At 42.7% G+C, this 23,064-nt stretch overlaps 1 protein-coding gene across 1 annotated transcript in view; it reads right to left on the minus strand.

Annotated features, from left to right (window-relative positions):
- Nucleotides 1-12,758, minus strand: part of LOC118410535 (C3 and PZP-like alpha-2-macroglobulin domain-containing protein 8) — a gene marked incomplete in the record, with an annotated part of 108,215 nt that extends 95,457 nt beyond the window's left edge. Inside the window, 2 exon segments of the mRNA XM_035812293.1 lie at nt 3,510-3,700; nt 11,578-12,758. Of these exon segments, the coding sequence (XP_035668186.1) occupies nt 3,510-3,700; nt 11,578-11,675 (289 nt within the window).
- Nucleotides 12,759-23,064: the final 10,306 nt, after the last annotated feature.

Raw genomic sequence — 23,064 nt, forward strand, 5'->3', positions numbered from 1 at the left:
CTTTTGTACGGACCAATGATTAGCAGTGATCTATTAAGTACTTCAGCACTTCAAACTTAAATCGATTAGATCAATGAATAAATGGCTAGCATAGTCGGGAATTTGCGATAGTGATTCATTTTTCTTCCAAATTTTCGTTAACTGATTCATAACATTGAATTAGAAAATGAAGTTATATTGATTTCCTGTATACACATGTAGTTACATGGCTGTATAGAATATACCATAGCTGTAACGTCAGCCAATACAGCGTGGGCATAGAAGCAATGAGACTCACTCGAGTCAAAAATCACCAGTCAGCCTTTTAAGCTGCGGTCGAAAAATATTTGCGAAAGTTGCCCCGAAGGTCTTATCATGCTTGAACTGCGTGAAGTCCACGTGTTTTCGGTATTAGAAACTGCCGAAAGGGAAAAACTAAGTAAGCAAAAATACATTCTGCTAATCCCTGTTGGTTTGGGTCGGGGATCTGGTTTTACTTTTGCGTTTGCGGTGAAGAGGTGCTAATCTCCAAACAGATGCTTAGAGCAGAATAGACTCAACTGTTTTTTAAGCAGGTTTCTCCTTAGAACAAATCTCTCTCTCTCAATCTTTGATGTAATACGTACAGCTGCAAAAAAGAGCAAACATCTGTGTCCTGCTTTGTATTTGAAAAAACATTCGAAATTCAGCCAGCTTTCCGGGCGTCCCTAGCCAAAGCTACATACCTATTTACACCTGCTGAGTGAAGTGAGGAAATTAGTTTACAAGTGTCTTTCCGGATCCTAGTAGAACAACGTTGGGACATGTAAGGGGACTCGGAACCGCCCTACCACTAGGCCACAGTTATACCATGTATCCCGCCTAACCAGTCCAATTATATTATGTTATCATTTGGCTGGGCTGACTACTCTCTCTTCGCAACCAGAGGCTGAATTGTGAAAAGCTTACAGGACAAGTGGCTGAGGCGGCTTCCATTTGGCGCTAACTCAGGTGACCTCAATACGACAATAATTGCCTCAGGTGCAGCTAAAGGACTAATTCTTAAAACACTCATCACACCGCGAATGACCGCTACTCTTTCCATTGATCAATAAGCGTAATGGTTTCTTCAACGTGCTCGGGTGTGGCTCTCCTCAAGCACAGGACCTTCATTTACCGCCCGAGGGATGTTCTAACCAAAGCTAGGTACTCATTTAAACCTTGGTTAAGTGGGAATATTCAAGTCAAGTGCATTTTCCATGTGCGCAAAATCTGGACAAGTCATGTCAAGGGAATCCCTCCCACCCTACCCCTACGCCACAACAACGCCATTTTATCTCGCCCCACCATTACCATTTTATCTGACAATGACCGACAACCAGTGAGTACATTAGTATGGACACCGGTATGTCACACGATGTTATCGCAAAACGCGTTGGCGTTGTCCCTCATGACCTGCGGGGTAAGTGTTCACGTGGCGCGCACGTGACGAGCACGTGGGTGGACATGCCCTTCGGCCCCGCGGACAGACGTGGTGAAAAACAAGTGGACTAAATACGTCAGTTCGAATGATCTTCACCTTCATTTGACAAACATGTGGTCTCGGTGTTTTTACAAATCACTGCCTTAACATTGCTAGTGTCCCCTACACATCAAAGATTTGTCACATGCTGAAGCCTTTTTCCCTTTGCCAAGAAGTTTATGTTTTTGGTAGCGTTTGGGTGTAATGCTATCTTCGTATGTTAAGTTATGTATGTCGTTTGGTAGCGTAAGTCAAGAAGTTTTGGATTGATTGTGATGAAACTTGGTACGTGTGTAGGTGTAGTTTATACCGAAAATTATTAAATGTTGGGCACCCTGACTGTACTGCGACAGAATACTGTAAATGCAGAAACTTTGGCGGTGGTTTAATGTTCGCGGTTTTCTCGGTAGCCGCTTCACCGCAAATTTAAAACCACAGTGAACATTTTTTTCATGGCAGTAAGATGCTACAGTGCCTGGTGCTACCGCGAAATTAAATTCACCGCATAAAGTACCTTTTCCTGCTACCGCGAAATTAAATCCCGCGAATATAGGGTAATGCATTTACAGTATCCGTTTTTCATACCCCTTTAGGCTTAAAGTTGCTGCTGTAATTTTCATGACACTGGTTGCGTTTCTCAATTTAAATTTTAGCGCAAAGGATCAAATATGTAGTAATGACATCACGAAAAGTTGGCCCTCTGAAAATGGCCCTCTAGACCAGGGTAGCCCATTTCTATCAGAGGTGGCAAAGGGACTAGGCGTGGGGTTATATATCAAACGTGGATGACCAAATGGACAAGAGATTTATAAGTGGCCCAATAGACCAGAGTGGTCCAGTGTATCAGAAGAGCCCAGTGGGCCAGAGATGGCCAAATAAACCGAATATGGTCCAATAGAACAGGGTGGTCCGTTGTATCAGTCAACCAAGGGTAACCCAATGGAACAGGGTGGCCCACCAGATATGAGGGGCCCAATACCCAGTCAACCAAGGGTGGCCAAATACAACAGGGTGGCCTGTCGGATCAGAAAGGCCCAATGGGCCGCAGGTGACCCAGTGAACTGAAGGTGGCCTAAAAGTCAAGGGGTGGCCCGTTGTATGAGATGGAGCTCAATGGGCCAGAGGTGCACCAGTAAACCCGACATGACCCACTGGACGAGGGATTTACCCACTGTATCCAAGGGACCCAGTGGAGCAAGTGGTCCCAGTATTGTCCAAGAGACCATCATAGGTGGCCCATTGAACGAGGGTTGACGGAGTTTTCAGTGAAGCGGCCCAATGAATAAATCAGGGTCGGCCAAACGTCCAGACATAATTGGTCGGGTTTAACGTAGCCATACCGTGTAGTCCTTTAGAAGTTAGAGGCACTTATCAAAATAGTATGGATGTTGAATACACATCACCACTACCAGCAGACTAGCCCCTGTAGTAGTATCATGCAAAAATATGCATGTGGCACAGGGGTTACAAAAATGAGCATCACCCTTATGCATCTGTTACAGGTCTATGCAGGTGACTTAAACTTAACTTTTAGATGAATACTGGCTACTTTGTGTTTCGGCCTACGTCACATTTCCAACCGGGGCCCGGCCTGGCTGCTTTCGGGAACGAAAAGTATGATATAAGAAACACAAAGCTACACAATACAATAGTCGTGGTCCTTATTTCTGTATATTTTTACGTATAGATTTCTATTTTTTTTATTTCAATGAACATCCCGGCCGGGACACGGTTTGGAATTGTGACGTAAGCCTTAAGGTACAATCGCACTGCACTTGCGTCACGCTTGCGTCACTGCGGGGTTCGAAAGATGCTCAAGGAATTTCAGATATAAAGAACGAATTTTCTTTCTTTATATGTATTTCGTCGTCTTCTAAGTAATATTTTTACGTATTATGCAATATCTAAATGATAAATATCGGTGAAAATAGCAAAGCAGTGACGCAGTGAACGAACCCCGCAGTGACGCAAGCTTCACGCAAGTGCGGTGAGAGTGCACCTTAAGATTGTTACTAGTATGTCCACTCACCTGTTGGAGTGATGGGTACCATACGTGACACGGCGCCCAGAGATTGGACCAGGTTCCGGTGGTGCCGTGAGCTCGCCAGCAGCTCCACCGTCACGTTGACGGCCGCGTCTCGGGCCTCCCCGAACAGGCGCACCGACACGGGCTCCGACAGGCCCCGGCGGAGCGCACGGGGAGCAATCACCATGTAGTTCCTGTACCGGAGAAATTTGTAAGGATAAGTCTGAATAATAGTACTGTGAATGCAGAAATTTTCGAGGTGGTTTGATGTTCTCGGTTTTCGCGTTGGCTGCTTCACCGCGAAATTAAATCCACCGCAAACATTTTTCCATGGCAGTAAGAGACTACATGTATACAGTGCACGGTGCTACAGGGAAATTAAATCCCCGCGAACTTAACAGTATTCATACGAGGGGCGTGCAATAAGTAATGGTCCTGACCCACTTCCAGTTGTCTGATCTAAATGAAATTTTGTATGTGTAATAATTCATATCTCTATGGGTTATGTTGCAAAAGACAGCTCTGAACTAATTGTGGTTTCTGATTTACTGGTGTTTGAACTTAGTCAGGTGCGAAATGGACCAGGTGTGAAATGGAACCAGTTGAGTGTCGCGCAGTGATCCGGTTTTTGTATTTGAAAGGACGCACACCAAAGAAGACTTTTGATGAAATAAATGAAACTTATGGTGATGATGCCCCATCATATGACCTTGTAAAACGCTGGCATCCTGAATTCAAACGTGGCTGGAAGTCTGTGGAAACAGCTCCCAGACCTGGTCGTCCCTCTTGTGCCATTGATGAGGCATCTGTTGGAGGACCAACCTGGGGTGTCCTACAAAATCGGTGTCCAGAGCTGCATCAAACGATGGGAGAAATGCATAACTCTGGGTGATTCCTATGAAGAGAAAGACTAATAACTGTGCCAAGTTTCATTAATCTCCTGCTATGGGAAATGGGTCAGGACCATTACTAATTGCACGCCCCTCGTAAGGTAAAGGTAGTATGTGAATGCACGGGGACATGGTATTAAAAGTCGGAGTCCCTCCATCTTCTTGCACTGCCTTGTCCCTCGCCAACTGAAGTCAGGTACCCATATAACACCTGGTTGGAGTGATACGAGTCGTGTGAAGATAAGGCCAAGTTTAATTTGATTATATAGATAACATCGCAAGCGCGTCAATTTTTGGCCGTTTCCAAAAAAAGTCTTTTCAACCATAATGAATATGGTACAAAGCAGCTAGCTTAAACTTGGTGAAATTATCAAATGTATGCCGTAGATTGCAAAATGATATACTTAAACGGATACTAGTGTAATAAAATGCTAAAGACAATTCCAAGGTCAAAGAAGAAGAACAAAAATGACTCTATTATATGGTATACCATGTGCGTGTTTAGTTCCGGCAACTTTTTTATTTCTTTTTTTGGGTTTCCAGCGATGTTATCCATAGAATGACATTTACATGGCCTAATCTACAGCCTAAGCACTTGGAATCCCACGTGAGGTTTCCGCAATGCACGGTCATCACAGGGTGGCGCCTCCAACACGGGGAACCGTGGTAATGACATTCCTCCTGTTCGTGTAGGAATAGGAACTCGCTAATTTAAGCTAAGGGCAAAACCCGCCGCACGTGCAATTTGTCCGTACGTTTATTTGTAGGCCACGTCTGCCAACTGCAAGTATTTCTGAAAACGTTCAGTACAGGGCAGGCGCTTCGCCCGCACTTGCACGTACGGGGGAGGCTAATCCGCAGTCCGATGGCGCACAAAGTTTCGCCTACACGTAAAGTTCTACGGCGTGTCTGAGTGCTCCAAAATCCGTCGGATTCCCTACGAGTTCGTACGGAGGCGGTACGGTACTTCCAACGTACGGATCCCAACAACTGCCCACGTTTGGCACGTAGACAGTACGTATTTGCACAAACGGCAGGTTGTGCCCTTAGCTTTAGAAACCTTTCTAGACGAATAGTATCTTAGATGGGTAGAAAAGCGCAGGCAACATGGTAGATCAGAAAAATTTGACAGATTGCTCAACCAATTTCATAGATAAGATCGCATATCGTAGATCGGTTGAAAACTTCACAATAGTTCATTTACACCATAAAGAAACAATGAAACAGGCCTTAGGCATCAAATCATTTGTGGTACATTTGACAATTATTGTTGCTGTTGTTGTTATCAATTTGTTCAGAAAAAAAGGCTTGAAAACAACGTTTTCAAGTTTTCTCTGTACCAATTTTGTTTCGCTCTTGAGTTTACAGCTTTGTGATATTCAAAGGATATTAAATCTGATACAGGACGGACAACTTTTTTTTTTTTGGAACGAAGGAACGAAGGCAAACGAAATTGGCAAAAGTTGGGGCGAGAACTCTGTGCAAAACTATCGAAATACAAGCAGACTGTACTTGGTCATCGATAGGGGTGGGTACCGGTACATCGTACTGGTACAAAACCGGTTTTTCTTATGGGGAAAAATTTGGTGGACCGGATGTTGGACCCATTAGAAAATAAACAGATTATAAGATCAGGAATTCACACGTTTCGGGGCTGAACGGTCGAAGAAAAGAATAAGAGCGAGGCAGAGTATAGCTTATAGTCATTTCTACCAAGTTTCACAGTCAATCATTCAGAGGCAGTAAGTCTTGGGGATTTAGAACGCCAGGGTCAAATACTCCACGAAACATATTTCTTTGCAGCGAAATGCGCCATTGTTTTGAGTATCGTCCATTCACATGTTTTCACATACTGAATCAGGTCCAGGTTTAGGTCCAGACCTGGACCTGATCCTCTGGACCTGGACCGTACCTGGACCTGGATTTTCTGTATTTCGGTAAACACCCTTTAGTAGTCATCGATGTTTGTCACGAAACTATGACTGTGCGGACTTCCCCACACTTGAAACTCGATCCAGGTGATAACATCGGGAAATCAATTGGCGCGGATGATCCCCTCCTGTGATCACACGGGGGCGAACTGTGTGACCTTCCCCTAGGTTTGAAGGTCACGGAGGAAAAATGCCGGAAAAGCGTGGGAACGAGCAGATTAGAACACCTGGCGTGCTGGGCATGCTGGGTAAGGCGGTGTCAGGGGACAGGGTAAGTCTCAAGAAGCTTCATAAAAGGGAAGGAAGAACGCTGACTTAGACACTTTCTTGGCACTCAAGACTTAAAGGTCACGTAACGATGTCCTATTAGAATAATTGGGTTAGCTCACGTCATGTATGAAGACTATCCAAGGATTGTACAAAGAAAGGACGACTTAAGTCCCAAAAATCTCTGTCGAACTGAAGGAATAAAAAAGAGACGTTTTGTTTTCTTGTTCCTTAACGGTGCACATCCACGGTAGAAAAAGTAACCGAAGGGTCTAGCTCTAGTATAGATTCCTCATAATTTGCCGCGAAATGACATTGAATACTGACATTGCTAAAAAGCGTAGGAGTTCAGTTCAGTAGGATTTGGTTCGTAGGAGTTGGTGTGTTTTAATTGGGTGGAAATTGAGTTTGGGCTCTAACAATGCTTCTGGATATTACTTCGCGTTGAATGTAATCCACAATTTTGACTTCGATTGCCCTCTACTGTGTAAACGAATTTATGATATCGCGCTTTGTGGATGGTTGAAAAATATCTAGTACTAGAATATTCTTTATGATTGGCTCCATCATACGCAAGTTTTTATTCTCTCTGACAACGTATGTCTTTTGCTGAAAAAGGGTAAATGGGCTTTGCCTTCACAAAAATGCACAATTTTAGCATGCTTTCTAAGCATGATGCCGTAAAACAAAATTCCTTTTACCTTAAAATTTACCAACATAAGATAGGCTGAAGAAACAAAACTCACCGTCACATTTATTTTCCTTACGAACAATTCCCTTAAAGAGTTTGTCGCTAAAGGTTGATGTTGTGTAGTCTCAAATTGAACCCACGATAAAATAGGGTGTGCCCTGTGAAAATCAATGTTTTTTACAATGTTCTATTGATTCAGCAAAATCTGATCATTACAAAAGATTGCGAATATCATTTTGGCAGCCACTAAACGATATAACTACTTCAAAGACGCTTGAAAGTGCAGCGCTTTGCTAGGCTCTATGCTGTAACTTGTCAAAGTCATCTTCAGCAAATGATCTCTCAAAGTGCCTTGATAAACAATCATTTGCATGGTGGTCCACCGCAAACTGCGGCACTTTGGTCATTAGAGAAGTAATTCAAGCTCATTTTGATAAGTACCCAAAATTTACAATAGGTGATAAGTTATCTCGAGTCCTGTGTCTTTTTTGTTTTGCCGCTGTAGTTTTTATTTTGTGATCTTGTGCGCTCATTTTTGTTTACATTTAATGAACAGGTTTCTGTGGGTTTTTACGTTTTGCTAGCTACACAAACATAAAGACTAAAATGTTCTCAATAGACAATGCGTTTCCTTTACCATTATCGCCCTTTCACATTGTAAATCTAACAAGCCATTATGATAAGGATACTGCCACATAGCGTACTAAGGCCACAGCAAGTATATTCTATGGATGACATCCTCTGTAGACCCCATATGTAATACGAGAGCGCGAAAAAAATGGCTACAAAAAACAAGACGTCTAAATCTTCAATTTTTTTCCAAAATCAGGGAAAATTCAATACACGCCCTGATATCATCTATAAAATGTACTCGTTGTAACCCAAGAACATATCAGTTCTGCACAAAATGTAGCAGTAGGGATATACCCTAAACCCAGTATGGTCGACATGTAAAACGTCATTGGGTTGAGATTTAGTGCTTAGATGCAATCTACGTCTTTGCCCTCTCTCATGAAATTTGGTGTCTGTGGACGATGTCCTCCTTAAAGTTTACTTGCTGTGGCCTTAGGTAAATTGACACGTCTTAAACGGAGGGCGCACTTACACATGGCCTTAAGGAAATGTGAGCCTCGCCTTAACTTGCAAAGTCGCCGACCGAGACGCCCGCAACTTCGCAAATCATTTGCCCTTGACCTCTAAGGAACCAAAACAAGAGGATGTTCTCAAGGTCGAACGTTTACCTTTCAAGTCTAATGGGCCTGTTACAGATCCATTGCTAAGGCCTAAGAAAAACGGTGTGGTTCCGGCTACAGTACAGAGATTCTCTATATTTGGAGTAGTCAATATAAAATACAGCCTCAGTTAATTAGTTTACGAACAACGCAACTACGAATACTAGATACGCCCAAAAGTAGTTACTCAAACAAATGGATATTGTTTTGGAAACGGTCAGACGTTTCAAGTACTACCCAGTAGTTTTCGTCAGTGACACTGACTGGTTTGTATATCCTAGCTGTTAATTGATGTGTCAAAGAGACCTAGTTGAGGAACAGGTTTATCCTAACTATGAATCAATATGCAGGAATGGGTGGAAGACAAGTTTTCAAAGGTCCAAAAGCTAAAACCCTCTCAAACAAGATCTCTTTAGCGTCGATGGCGAAAGCTACTGGATAGTAGTTGAAACGTATGACCATTTCCAAAACCATATCCAGTAACTGCTTTTGGGCGTATCTTATTACCTGGATGTCAAACCTACATCGACGTACGAATATTATAGTCTCGGGCGGCAGGCGCCATGGATCACCCATAACCACCTTTTATAATTACCGCCCATCTCTCAACAGCATTTCTACAGGCCTGTGGTTGTGAGGCTTTTATACAGGGACTCAAGGAGTAGTCAAGCTCCAGGGAGTCGGGCTTGAACAAAAGCGGGCTGTTCGGTTAGAAAAACCGACTGGACTGTGACGGTCTTTTTTGTGGACAACAGTTCTCTGTGGAATGAAAGATAGACTCGACACCAGGGTATCCCAAGAAATTAGCATGTCTTTTTCTGAAAGGCTGACGGTGTTGTATTTTTTAGAAATTACAATCATTTACATGTTTAAAGCATGCGAAATGGCAACCGGAACCCCAAAATCCTGGGTTGAAATCCGCTGGCATGTCCCGGCGTTGTATCATTGTGACGTTAAACCTCCCTCCTTACATATTGGTATGTGATTCTATAGTGTTTATCTCCCTTTTTTTAGTTACTACGTAAGGAAATTGTAGGGGAATTTACTTTCTTTCTTTTCATAATGTCTTGTAACATGGAAGATTATGTGTCACACCTTTAGGACAAGAAAAAACACACAAAAAGCGCACATAGGGTTTAATTAAGACCATTTTCCTCAAATAAAAGAAATGACTACGGATTTGCTGAATATATTTGTTTTTCTTGTGTAACTGCATAAAATGGCTTACTCTGCCTTTAGTTATTACTCTTGTCACCTTAATCTTAACACAAAAAAAGTCGTTCTCAATCTTTTACAATGGCCACAAGAAAGAGAAAAAGAAAGCAAGAACAGAAGGTTACTGTCACGGCGATGCTATGCCCAACGTTTGTTTTGCTTGTACCTGATAAACCGCCTCATGGTGTTACATTCAAGGTTTGTACTGATGAGTAAAAGCTGCATATCCGGACAGAGAAGTTCACAGACTAACTCACACCGGGGAAAGCCACTAGACCTATATTCTTTCGAAGAGTGTGGTGGGAACTCCTACAACACGGAACCTACATTTGACATCCGATCCGTCGAATGTTTCAAATTTTCACCTGAGTGAAGTGAGGGAATTCGTTTAAAGTGTCTTTCCACAATGTTTTGTATTGAGAGATTTTCAAACCATTGAGTACGATTTTGTTTAGAACAGAAGGGTCTTGCTTTGAATGGTTTCTGAAACTAAGCGGACGTTAAGGGTTCACAAACACAAGGAATACGAAATAATGACGCTAAAATGGTTGTACGTGTCATTTGCATGAAGAAACCGTTCTAATACCCCTGTCACATTTGACGAAAATCGGTCGGACGACGATTCTGCGGCAATCGCCCGAGCCTCGCTTATAATAATAACGTCATTGCACAACAAGTGTACAAGGTAAAAAAAAGTATGGCTTGTATGTGATAGGGACGGCTTTCAGGTGAAAATACGCGCAACCCTCTGTCGATCTTAAATATGGCCGATCTTCCATCGATACGCCCGAAGACCGTGGATAATGTGACAAGAGTATAAAGAATATTTTCGGGCCGAAACGTTACATAATACGTCTTTATATAATTAAGTTTAACTAGGGCGACTATGTCACATGTCGAGTTGTGTTCCAACAACTTTCATGCCTACACATAAAACGGCCGAGATTTGCTCCACTAAACTGACTTCAAAGCGAGAACACACGTTTCGCATTAGCACGGTAGAGGACCCCACTCCGAGCGCGCGCGTGTAGCAGTTGGTGTTGTTAATCCAGTCTCGTGTCAGTCCACGATACAGCTCTAACAACAACAACAATCTTTCTATCTTCAGTCATTCAAATTAGCAAAGCAAAATAGCGTTGATCTTATAACGATGTAATCCAATTTTGAACGCAGTAAAAACACGAAAACAAAGATTGAAGAACTCAAAAACAGTATGATTCGGGCTAGATTTGTCGATTGTATAGGCGAATGGTGTAGTGAAGAAAAAAAGCATTGTACTGGTCTATTAGTACGGGCATTGAGGATACTGGATCGATTTAGAGTTTCTCAAAGACCCAAGTCGAATCAGTGGTAACAACATCTTCGAGTTGGTCGAAAAACAAGTTTGGTGACAACAACAACAGAACAACGTGAACAAATAGGGCTTATCTCTTACTCTTATATAAAGTTTAAAGTCGGTGTCAGTGCCCGCTTAAGCCGAGAGGTGTTACGTACAAAGACTACAAAACCGGTCGGGACACATGACATCAGAAACAGAAAGATACCATAACAACCTTAAGCTTCCTACATGGCGACTAACAAAGGTTCAAACAGTTAAGTTGTGTTGATATATAAAAGGCACTACGAGTTCACAAAGAAACAAATGTTACTGTTGCATGCAAGAAAGAACAACCAAGAAAATGAAAAGCAAAGGTTATGTAAAGACGCACCTTCATAGACCGTCGCGTGCACGCACTAAAATGTTAGTACACAGTAGGGCTTGTTGGGTACTTCTGATATACAACCATACACAACAAAACAAAGGGGACACACAAAAACAGAAGCTATGGATCCAAAAATACCCACCTCAGTTCGTCAGCACTCACAATCTGTCCCGCCGTGACGAACATCAGATACACCAGGCTGCTGACCGGCATTGTGGAGCGCTGAGACGGATGCACCATTTTTAGCTCACGGTAGTACGTACTCCCGGGCCAAGTCGTCCCCGGCGCGAGCGAGTCTCCCGGAGTGTGCGGTGCGAGTGTACAGTACTGTTGTACAACAAGGACCTGTTTCTGAGGTCTGGTTCTCGTCCCTTCACGTCGTGTCCGTGCGATATCTCGGGCGTGTGTGGCGTGCGTTGGACGTGGAGTGGTCGGGAAAATGTGGCTTCACATGCCGGAGATTAGATAGCTGCGCGCCGCAGGCCGTGAGAGCAGGTCGAACCGAAAGTCACCCCTGAGCGGCGGAAGCGTAGTCAACCCCGGCCCTCTGACGCTCACTCGACCTCTGGAGTCACCAGGTTGAGTTAGGAAGGGAGACCGCGTGGTGTTCATGGTGACATTCCGGGACACTCCGCGCTCTAGGCGAGGAAGAGCAGCGCGATGGGGGACCGAAAATCAAATCCAGGTTCGGTCGGAAACTTTGCCTCTCGCCGCTCAGTTTGAGATTTCTCCGTCCCTCCGAGCTAAGGACCCGCCGCTGCGACTCGAAGTCTCCGAGGTGCGAGGCTAATCATACAACAACAGCGGGGGGTTCCAGGCTAAGGCGCAGATGTTTAGAGGAAATAATGTCGCACGACTGGAGGCATGTGAACGCAGCCAGACAGGCGACAGGTGCCTGTTCTAATTTCCTCATCCACTCGTCCAAGAAGTGACTCTTGAAAGACGCGCCGTGGATGTCTTCACCCCAAATCTGCGCTAACAAGAACGCAGAAGACGAAGGGCTTAACTTATCACCTAACTCTCCGAGTGGGGGAGAGGTCATGAGAAACTGTACCGCCAGGACAGGCCTTTCCGACAGTATTTGTCGCGCGGGAGGAAAAACACACTCAGAGAAAAACACACAAACACGAGTGTCGTTTCCGTTGGGATTCCGGGGGTGCACTTGTTGTGCCGAGGATGTTGTCACCGGGGAGTGGCGGGGACGAACCGCAGGAGAGCCAGCCGCGTGCGGGCCGTATCATACCGCCTATCTGTGTGTTTGTACAGGGCGGCCTGTCGCGGTTTGGCGCACGGCCAGCGAGCGAACTGCAGCTGCGGCAGGTTGAAGGAGCATTGTTACGTACGAACACACCAGTGCAATGCCAGTGGGAGAAAAGTCAAGAGGTAACGCTAGTTCACCTTTATTCGCAGGGTAACCTATATCCGTTGTACCTAAAAACAGGATACTTAGGGATATCACATTGATGGACGGTAATTTCAAAATGCATTTTTTTTTCAATATAATGCAGTTTGAGACCACCGTCCATCGACTAGATATCCTGAAAAACCCTGGTATACAACGGATAAAGGTTACCCCGTGAATAAAGGTGAACTAGCGTTAGGGATGGGGAGCAGAAACTTTTGTTCAAAAATCCAAACTGGTGTCACTGTGGAGAATGATAGGGTGCCTGCCCTAATTTCCAAGCAGATACCACGGTAGCATAAGATAGTATCAAAAGCTGGCAGAGAAGTGAAGCCTTCTAATAGGTGTGTGTTTCGCTACCGGGGAAATGGACACAAAACAAATGGACACCTTTTGGCTGACTACGCTCCTTAGCGATTTTTGTACTATCTTATGCCATTGTAGGATCTGCTTAGAAAAGACAGCAAGCACGACTTTCCTCACTTCACTCGGGTGAACATGAGTATCTAAATTTAGTTTCAGTTAGGGATGTCGCTAAGATAGAACGTCAAATGGAGGTCCCGTGTTTGAGGAGAACCACACCTCGACCACATTGAAGAACATCCCACGATTATGAAAAAGAGTAGGCGTTTTTCCCGATGTGATTGGATCAAATAAATCTACCCAGATATGCAGCATGTACTGTTAAGTACAAACATCGTGTGTTACGCAATGACGTGGTCCAAAAAGCACTTCTTCAAAAGCAAACTCTGTGTATTATTTAAACCCGGTATCAAAAACTTGCCAACCCTAACCTTTTGGGGGTCGGCCATTGGCAACGATTTTCAATCTGAAGATCTTAGAAAAAAAAAGATTTCATGTGTTTTACACACGTTAAAAATATCAGGGATTTGAACAGTTGATGCATGAATTAAAGTTCTATGTTCAGTTTATAGATATACTTGTGCTTGTAGAGTGTATATCTGTATGTTGATGATATAATATAATGTAATATAGAGAACACAAGCGCCTGATGCAATCCCTTTTGCATCATGATAAACTGTAGGTTTTTTTTTTCAATAAATTCAACCGAAATATATGGATGGATGAATAATAGTTACCTACATTTTTTTTAAACTTTAACCGTAATAGCTGTCCGAGGTGACTTAACCGAACCTTGTACACACTAACACAAGAGACACTGACGTCACAGCGCAGTAAATCCTTTAGATAAACATGCCTGTTTTTACATGCTTCTTTGTTTTCTTTAAAAACAGGACACGAACGTAGAACTTTATGAACTTCCTCCATAGAGACATGGGTGACATGATCCTTACCGGATATACGTCATCAGACATCCGGTGTCATGTTTCTCTGCCCCCCTCCCCCCATGTTAGTTTGACCTTGAAGGGTGCTTATAGAGGTCGGGCAGATGGGCTCCACCGGACTACTGTATCGGTACGGTACAAACTGAGCAAACATCATGGAAGCTCCTCTGTGTCGGTAGTAATCATCGTGCAATGCTAAAACTTATTTCCACATCGCAAAGATATACATGGATTCGTCGGAACCAGTACTGATGACCAATCACTTCAGAACGTTCATTCAGGAGGGTTATACATCAGAGCACTTCAAGATCACTGAACAGAGACGGTGGGCGTTATAAACTTCCTGACACGTTTGACCGATTGCTGACGTCATTTATCCGCAAGATCACGAGTTAAGACGTTCACGGGTCTGTAACTCTCGTGAGTTTACGTTCTGGTTAATCTTGAAGAAGTCGACATCAATATCTATTTTTCGATTTCATTTTCAAATCTTCAGCATATATTTGCTCGTTTTGCAGCTGTTTTGTACGACTTACAGTATGGTTGACGACTTTTTTGGGGAAACGGAGGAAAATTGATGCGCGTGCGTGCGGATGTCATGCATATAATAATCAAATCAAATGGCCTAAATCTTTGCGCGATTTGATCCTACAAAAGAGACAGAGTCTAAACTACGTACGTAAATTGTCAGAATACGTCAGCCATAATTTAAAAGTTTCATCGCGTAGGTAAACAAATTTAACATAAATTTAGAACTTTGGAACGCAACATTAGTTTTCGTTCCCATGCATATGGCGTTTGTTTCAGCACCCTATCTGCTGTCTTCCTCGGTGTAAAATAAAACTAGAAGAAGTAACGATACTCAAGTTCGGGGATGCATCCTTATCACCGGAATAATGCGTCACAATAGGACAAATTTATTTGGCAAGAAGGTTTACGTTATAGGGGTGGTGCCCGTCCCCATTTCCATAGCCCTTGGGCCACACATTTGTGCAAATTTCTACAGTAGGGGACTAGCACTGATCAAGGATTTTACTCCCGAAAAACTCATCATCATCAGTGATGACTGCTAAGCAGATTAAACAATATGCACCATTTTTTTTTTTTTTGTTGTCTTTGATATGACCCGGCCGGATTACCCAACCTCCCTTGTACAAAGCGAAAAGCTTACTCTCCAACTGAACTATTCAGCACCGGTCAGGGAAAGTCGTGCAAAGTGTCTTTCCCAAGGTCACAACGTCGGGGGCATTGAACTCGGGACCTCTTGGTTCCGCCATACAGCAGTTAGGTCGTCAAAAGATCTGTAGAAAATGAGACTAAGGTCGCTTACCTCAGAGAGCTATATTTAGCTAAAGTAAGCCATAACGTGAAATCTACACAGACTTCCAAACTTTTCAGTCACTTTAATGAGGGCGAGAGGGAACGCGCCGGTTCGGAAACTTGTGCCAGACTTGTCTGAGATCCACTTCCGACACATTAACTACTACACAACTCTGCAACCCACACAATCTCGAGGGTGTGTATGAGGCGAAACTAGTCATTTTGTGATGAAAATTCTAAACATTTTGTAGACAATCGTACTTACCCAACGTCAAATGTACTTGGCTTCCTTCTGCGCAATACCTAGAAATGTGCCTTTTGATTTGATGTAAAGTCTGATATCCTAAAACTTATCGGCAACCCCCATATGTAGCCTCCCAAACCTTCTCCTATATCCCCTCGTGTAACTTGTTAATTGGACGGAAGTTCTCGTAGATTTCTGAACTCCGTAAGGAACAATTACTCTGGTGGTGGGAAGGGGTTTTTCCACTCTGTCAGCGGCTACTGTCTACGATCTGTCCCGCCTGTCTTCAGTAGACGTACGGTACATGTTAGCCTGCATCTCAGGCTCTCCGGTTAGGCCTATATAGCTACGTCACACTTCCAAACCATGGCCCGGCCGGGAAGCTTTCTGGATCGGAAAGAATGATCTAAAAGGCATCAAAATACACGTCATGTCAGAAAAGATTCATCGGCATAATATGTGTATATTTCTCGGTATATATTTTAATTTTTCGTTTCTTTAAACATCCCGGCCCGGGTCCCGGTTTGGAGTGTGACCTATAAATACGTCAAAATTCCAAACCGGGGCCCGGCCGGGCAGCTTTCGGGAACGAGAAGTATGATATAGAAGATACCAAACTGCACAAGACGTAAAGAGAATAGTCATGGGCATTAGCTGTGTATATTTTTACGTATGCATTTCCATATTTCGTTTCCACAAACAGGCCGGCTGGGCCCTGGTTTGGAAATATACCGTTAGTCTTGAAGGGAAAGCAGGTATCTAATTGGCCAGAAGAGTGAGTACACGCTAAGGTAGAGCCCCCCTCCCCACCCCACCCCTAGTATCTTGTACAATAGAAGCCAGTTAATTGCACAACGGCATAACGCACACTTCTGTAAACTGCACGGAATCCCAAACCAGTGTGGTCCAGCTAGATAACTTCAAATTAATGCACCAGTTGGCTGATTGCACAAAATTTACTGGCCAATAGACCGTGCAACTAGGCGGCTTCAACTGTATCTGTAAATCCAGAAACTTTCGCGGTGGCTTAATGTTTGCGGTTTTCGCGGCGGCCGCTTCACCGCGAATTGAATACCGACGCCATCATTTTTCATGGCAGTATTAAAAGAGACTATAGTGCATGGTGCCACCGCGAAATTAAAGCCACCGCGAAAAGTCCATTTTCCCGCTACCACGAAATTAAATCTCCGCGAAATTAATGAATTTACAGTATCTCACACGAACAGCGCCTGTTTTCGACATTTTACGAACTATATTCGCTAACAGGCGCCACTTGGTCGCCTGAAATGACGATTCTTTTTAGTTTGAAAAAACAACAACAAAACAATTGGCAAAATATCGCGAATGGGCGCAAAATAGACTCGATCTAGTAGCCACCAGGCGGATCATCGCAATTTTTTTCTTGATATTAATCATTGTACATCGCGTATTATTAATCAGGCAGCACTAAGAATGTTATCTAATTTGCAGAAACAGAGCATGTGACATTCCAGGCACGGTTATTTTGTTTGTCGAGGCCACGTATTTCACGTTCGTGTAGAGTGCCAGTGTGACCGCAAAGGTCATTTTGTCAAAATTCTCAAAGTTGCCACAATGATTTGTCTCTAACAAGCGCAGCCCAGTGAAATACTGTAAATACATTTAAGTTCGCGGGGATTTCATTTTACGGTAGCGGGAAAAGGGACTTTTCGCGGTGGTCTTAAGTTCGCGGTAGCACCATGCACGGTAGTCTCTTACTGCCATGGAAAAAGGTTTGCGGTGGTTCTTAATTCTCGTTGAGGGGACCACCGCGAAAACTGCGAACATTAAACCACCGCGAAAGTTTCTTAATTTACATTAACCGGACGTAGATGTCTCCATCACAGCAACGACCATGTCCTGATTTGACCCTGAAAGTTAAATATAACGGTGTGCGTACGTCTACATGTACGTGTCTGCCACAGTTTGAGTATTTGTTGTACGTTAGAACAACACGGCATGTGTCCCCAACACGGGTCGGCACGGTAGGGAAAACACACAAGATGTCTTCTGACACGAGGCACCTGGACACTTACACCCCTGTCACATTATCCACGATCTTCGGGCCTATCGTTGGAAGATCGGCCGTATTTAAGATCGACAGAGGGTTGCGCGTATTTTTCACCTGAAAACCGTCCCTGTGGCATATACTCTGTACCTTGTACAATTGTTGTGCAATGAAGTAATTATCGTAACCGAGGCTCGGGCGATTGCCGCAGACTCGTCGTCCAATCGATTATCGCCAAATGTGACAGGGGTATTACCACACCATTTTTCATCATGTCAACTTTGTCGAATGTGTAATGAAAACGCAAAGTAAACATTTATGTGGTAACCGGTAAATTGTTTGGCCCAATTACTAGAGATCCTGGTTCAAAGCCGTCGATGTGCTCCGAAATTGTGCCATTGTAAAAGGCACTTTGTACTTAACACAACTTTCTTCTTTCTTTACACAACTTTCTTCAACAACTTCACTCATCAGGCGTAAATAAGTACCTAGCTTTGGTTAGGGTAGTCCCTCGAACTTTATATAGTATATAATCACAGTCTTGTCTTTGGGTTGACATTTTGAAAAGGTGATGATCACCTGTTCAGTCAATCCTTCCACGAAATCAATGTGGTAAAATTGTCATAACAAATGTTTTTGTTCAAAGGGAAACCAACTGAAGACAACTTTTCCTAGAAGTCCTAGTAAAATTCTGGCACAGAAAAGAGTTCGAAAACACCATGCCTCAATTAGATATGTTGAGTCTTGGTAGGCGTACAGATTTCCATGTATTGTTTCATCTTGTTTCATAGATTATGCGAATAAGGATCACCTCTCATCACCTCGACCTCTTGTACATGACTAAATGATTTTACGTGCAGCCCCTTTCTTCCACCACACAACATATATACATACAGACAGAAACAGGATGTTGACTGTCAACAGAACATGTCGGCGGACAGGAGACACGTGTTAGCTGTGACAAGACACAACAAACATCCCAGGGTGGTACATGTAGGACCTACGAGAAAAATTATGTATTTTCCGTTCTATCCAACCCACCCTAGCAAAACCCTGCCGACCTTAGCCTCTTTTGTAGTCGGCCGCTTGGAAAGGCCATAACATTTTTAACTGTGTTTCACACCTCGTTATCAGCTTAGGTTTTTGAACAGTCAATGTATACGGATGTGTATGTGAACATTGTACTTCTTTAGTCATATTTATTATACTTTATACTTGTGCTTGTTATATATATACATTTTCAATATCATGTTGAAAATACCAGTGTAAGATGCATTTCTGCAAAATAAGCGAGGGAAGGTCCTGGTGTGTGATGCCATGCATTTTGTCACAGCGTAAACACTTCTTTACAATTCTGCTAGATGTCGCTCCAGATCCATGGTAAAGAAACTGTCGCAGCTCACACGTTTGAACTCGTACCTGTCAAACGCCGACATACAGTGCAAGTACTCTCCCTTTTCCGAACTGATATGGGTATCGTAATGTTATATAAGCGTACAACCTTTTTCACGGAAATAGCCTCATTACTCAGATTGTCTGCAATAATTATGCACCGAGGTGAATCATAACAGACCAACAACGTGCAATATGGTTTTGGATCGTTAGAAGGCACTGCTGCACCGTCTGGCGAAGTATATACTGTAAATGTAGAAATCTTCGCGGTGGATTAATGTTCGCGATTTTTGCGGCGACCACTTCACCGCGAACTTAAATCCACCGCGAACATTTTTCTATTAAGGTATTAGACTGCAGTCGATGGTGTTACCGCGAAATCAAAACCACGGCGAAAAGTCATTTTTCCCGCTTTTACAGTATTCGGAGGACATGGCGATCGTTTAGCAACGCGCACATGTGAAAGATCAGAACGATGTCATGTTTTCGTTTTATTTCTTTTCAAGGAAGTTTGACTTAACAGTGTGGAAAGTGGTTTGGGGCCTTTCAGACCACTATTTTAGTAACGCACAATTGCACTTGTTCGTCTTTCAGTCAAGTCTATGGGAAGTATAGAGTTTGTAACAACATAACAACATAATATTAACACGGTGACGAGCTTGTGACAAGATGAAGTCTCTTTTCAGGATGGTTGAGAATATAACATTGGCCGATTCATACTAAAAGGTACGTGTTAGTACCAGGGAACACTGAGTGATTTCCATTTTCGCCACACATCCGCTAGTTTGTTTGATACCGTAAATGCAGAAAATTTCGCGGAGGCTTTATGTTCGCGGTTTTCACGGTCAAAAGTCAAAACCACCGTGAACATTTTTCTGATGTCTTCTGCTCGCGCCATCGACGCCCCCTCTCGCTACATTGTCACAGTGTTATGATTAAATGACATTTTTGAGGTAATTGCTATGGTGAAGACACACGAATACAAGACTTTTTCCTTCGCATTCATTCATTTCTCCATATATCCTACTGTATACGGATGCCGCCATGGTAGAAATGTGGTACTGTATAACGTATTCAGATGGTAGATACGGTTTAATCAGTGAAAGTTGGTCACGTCAGCAGTTTGAAAATCAAAAGTGAAATGTCCGTTTAAAGCACCTTTGCCGAGTAACCATTAGGTGTTAAGTGGATTATACCTCATACTAGATTTAGTTTGGGTCTTGTTCTCATAATTTTTACCACCAAACGTATTGAAAACATCGATCAAGACAGTGTTTTCTTGTGCGTAAAATCGCAAATCGTCCAAAATGGTGGTGGTGTCTTTCACATAATAAAAAAGAAACAAATGCATTTTCTGTATACCCATGGCACAGACTAAACAATCGATTTCTATGGGAATGTATCCATTTCTGTATATTTTCCAATCGATCTCAATACTGTAAAAAAAATTTCTCCGCCTCAGAGGCGTCGCCAAAAAGGCCATCTGATGTTGTGCTAATCCATCTGGACGGTTCCCTTAAAAATACACAAAGGATCATGTGAAATAGACAAATTTATCGCTGTCACGGCGAGCAAATATGCCTTATGAAATATTAAAGTACCTTGGACACACTGTTGCGCCATGATCGGGTTGGTATACACATTAGTGTTCAAGATTGGGCGGGGCTCTCTATCCATCCATTCATGTAACGGTTATACATATAAAATGTAGCTAGAAGTATCTATCTACACATTTATCTCCAACTATTGCTGTTTTATTTGCCTTGTCTGTGGATCTAGATAGATAGACAGATATTTAGATAGACAGGTATTTATGTATATAGAAAGATAGATATTTGATAGATATTAGATAGATAGATAGATAGGTTTTAGATAGATACATAGGTTGATTGATTGATTGATTGATTGATTGATTGATTGATTGATTGATATATTGATAGAAAGAAAATGCATACATAGATGGATTAATAGATAAATAGATAAGAATAAAAGAAAGATTTAGGTAATGTAAGACAATATATCAGGCTTGACTAGTCTAAAGTCACGTAATCCTTTCCTATGAGAGTAAAATTTATCACAGTGACAAATTTTCCGTCTAGCCCATTTCCGTGAGGCTAAGTCCGTCAATTGAGGTAATTAACTAATTATTAGCCTACTCCTTTGTAACAGTATATCAAAGAATTATGTTGCCCTTTATCGTTATGTTAGCCAGGATGCTAAGCTTTATTCTATACATCTATTTTGTACTTTGCGTAATAGCTTTTGCGAGACATTGTACAATCGTCATGCAATAAAGATCGAAACGACTAGAAGACAATAATTATGTCTGTCTGGGAATATCTTCACCAAAATTTGCCAAGGATAAAAAGGGTACATGGAAGTTCTGCTGCAGTACCAAAGTTATACACCAGGGGGACCAAAATTGACATTGACCCTTTCCTACCCAGTCCCTGTCCACAAAGCAAATATGATTAAAATCGTGATCTAGAGGTTCTAAAGTTATGTTGACCATGAATATCCGAAATGACAGACAGATACACAAACACACCAAAAACAACACCTCCATTTTCCATTGAGGTATTGAACCTTTTTCAAAACAGGTCTGTATATAACTTCAACGAGTAACTTAAACTTGTATCCATTCCAAGATATATTTAGCAGAATCTTGAACAGAACTACTTGTTAGAAAAGGCTTGAATTCATCATTTGAACCTAGTTACACTTCAAACAGTACATTGTCATAAAGTGTACATGTACAATGCGATATAACTACGTGTGTTGTATCCACACAAGAAACCACGTGGTACAGTTTTCAAGCAGATGTTGGGGAAACTTTAATAAATAATCGTTACATTTTGGAGGCCACGAAGGTTTGGCTAGCTGCACTTTTCTGTATTAAAGTACCCGGCTCTCAAATGTTTGTTATAGTGAAAATAGCAGCTTGGGAATTTCTGTACAATTCACCCCCCCCCCCACCCCCCCCAACATCTGCTTGTATACGAGGTAGCCTGCCATACATGTGTGGATGTGACGTCATCCCTATCGACAGTGCTGGGGCATCAGAGATAAGGGTCACCTTTGTTTGTGTAATGCGTCATCAGCTGGGTAGGTCAGATCTCACATGTGGATATAGTCTAGTTCCGACAAACACTGTAATGTCGAGAAAAAAAGTTGTGTTTCGCCACATTTTTATATACTGTGTATTTCCCTGCTAGTATTGATATACCGTATATGGAAACGTTCATTTGTCACGGTGGAGAGAACATGTCTGCGTTGGTTTTATGATTTATTAAGTCCACTGTGAAAACTTGCATGTAGGATTTTGCTGCATTCTAATAGTTTAATGCTCGCAGTTCTTTAACGTTGCGGGAAAGGAGCATCAGCGAACACGCGAACAGTATGAGGCCATGGCTGTTAGTTTTAGAAGTGACCCTGGTGAGGTACATGTAGCCATGGCTGTAGTTTTAGAAGTGACCCTGGTGAGGTACATGTAGCCATGGCTGTAGTTTTAGAAGTGACACATGTTCGATAGTTGTAAAAGTGACACGGATGTGGTAACCTTTACTGCAGTTGTAGAAGTGACACGTGGTCGATAGTTGCAAAACGTGACACCAATATGGTAGCCTTGACCGGAAAGTGATACTACTACAAAAAAAAAAAAAAACACTTTGTGCATAGAAATAAAATGAACTTCGCTGTGATACCATGTCTATATTGAAAGTGTCAAACAACTTGTTTTCCCCCATCTTGCTTTTTCCGCCCTCTCTCATTAAATCTCTGGTCTGTAGAGGGTGTTATCGTTAAAGTTTACCAACTGTGGTCTAAAGCAAGGTAGGAAAACAACATGGCTCACCGCCAGCTTCCTGTCCGTTCCCCTCCCTCCCCCCTCTTGTGGTCTGATGTAACAATGACGTTGTCTGACATTGTAATCTAGCCGG

The sequence above is a fragment of the Branchiostoma floridae genome, chromosome 2, assembly GCF_000003815.2.
Source record: "Branchiostoma floridae strain S238N-H82 chromosome 2, Bfl_VNyyK, whole genome shotgun sequence".
Lineage (NCBI taxonomy): Eukaryota > Metazoa > Chordata > Leptocardii > Amphioxiformes > Branchiostomatidae > Branchiostoma > Branchiostoma floridae.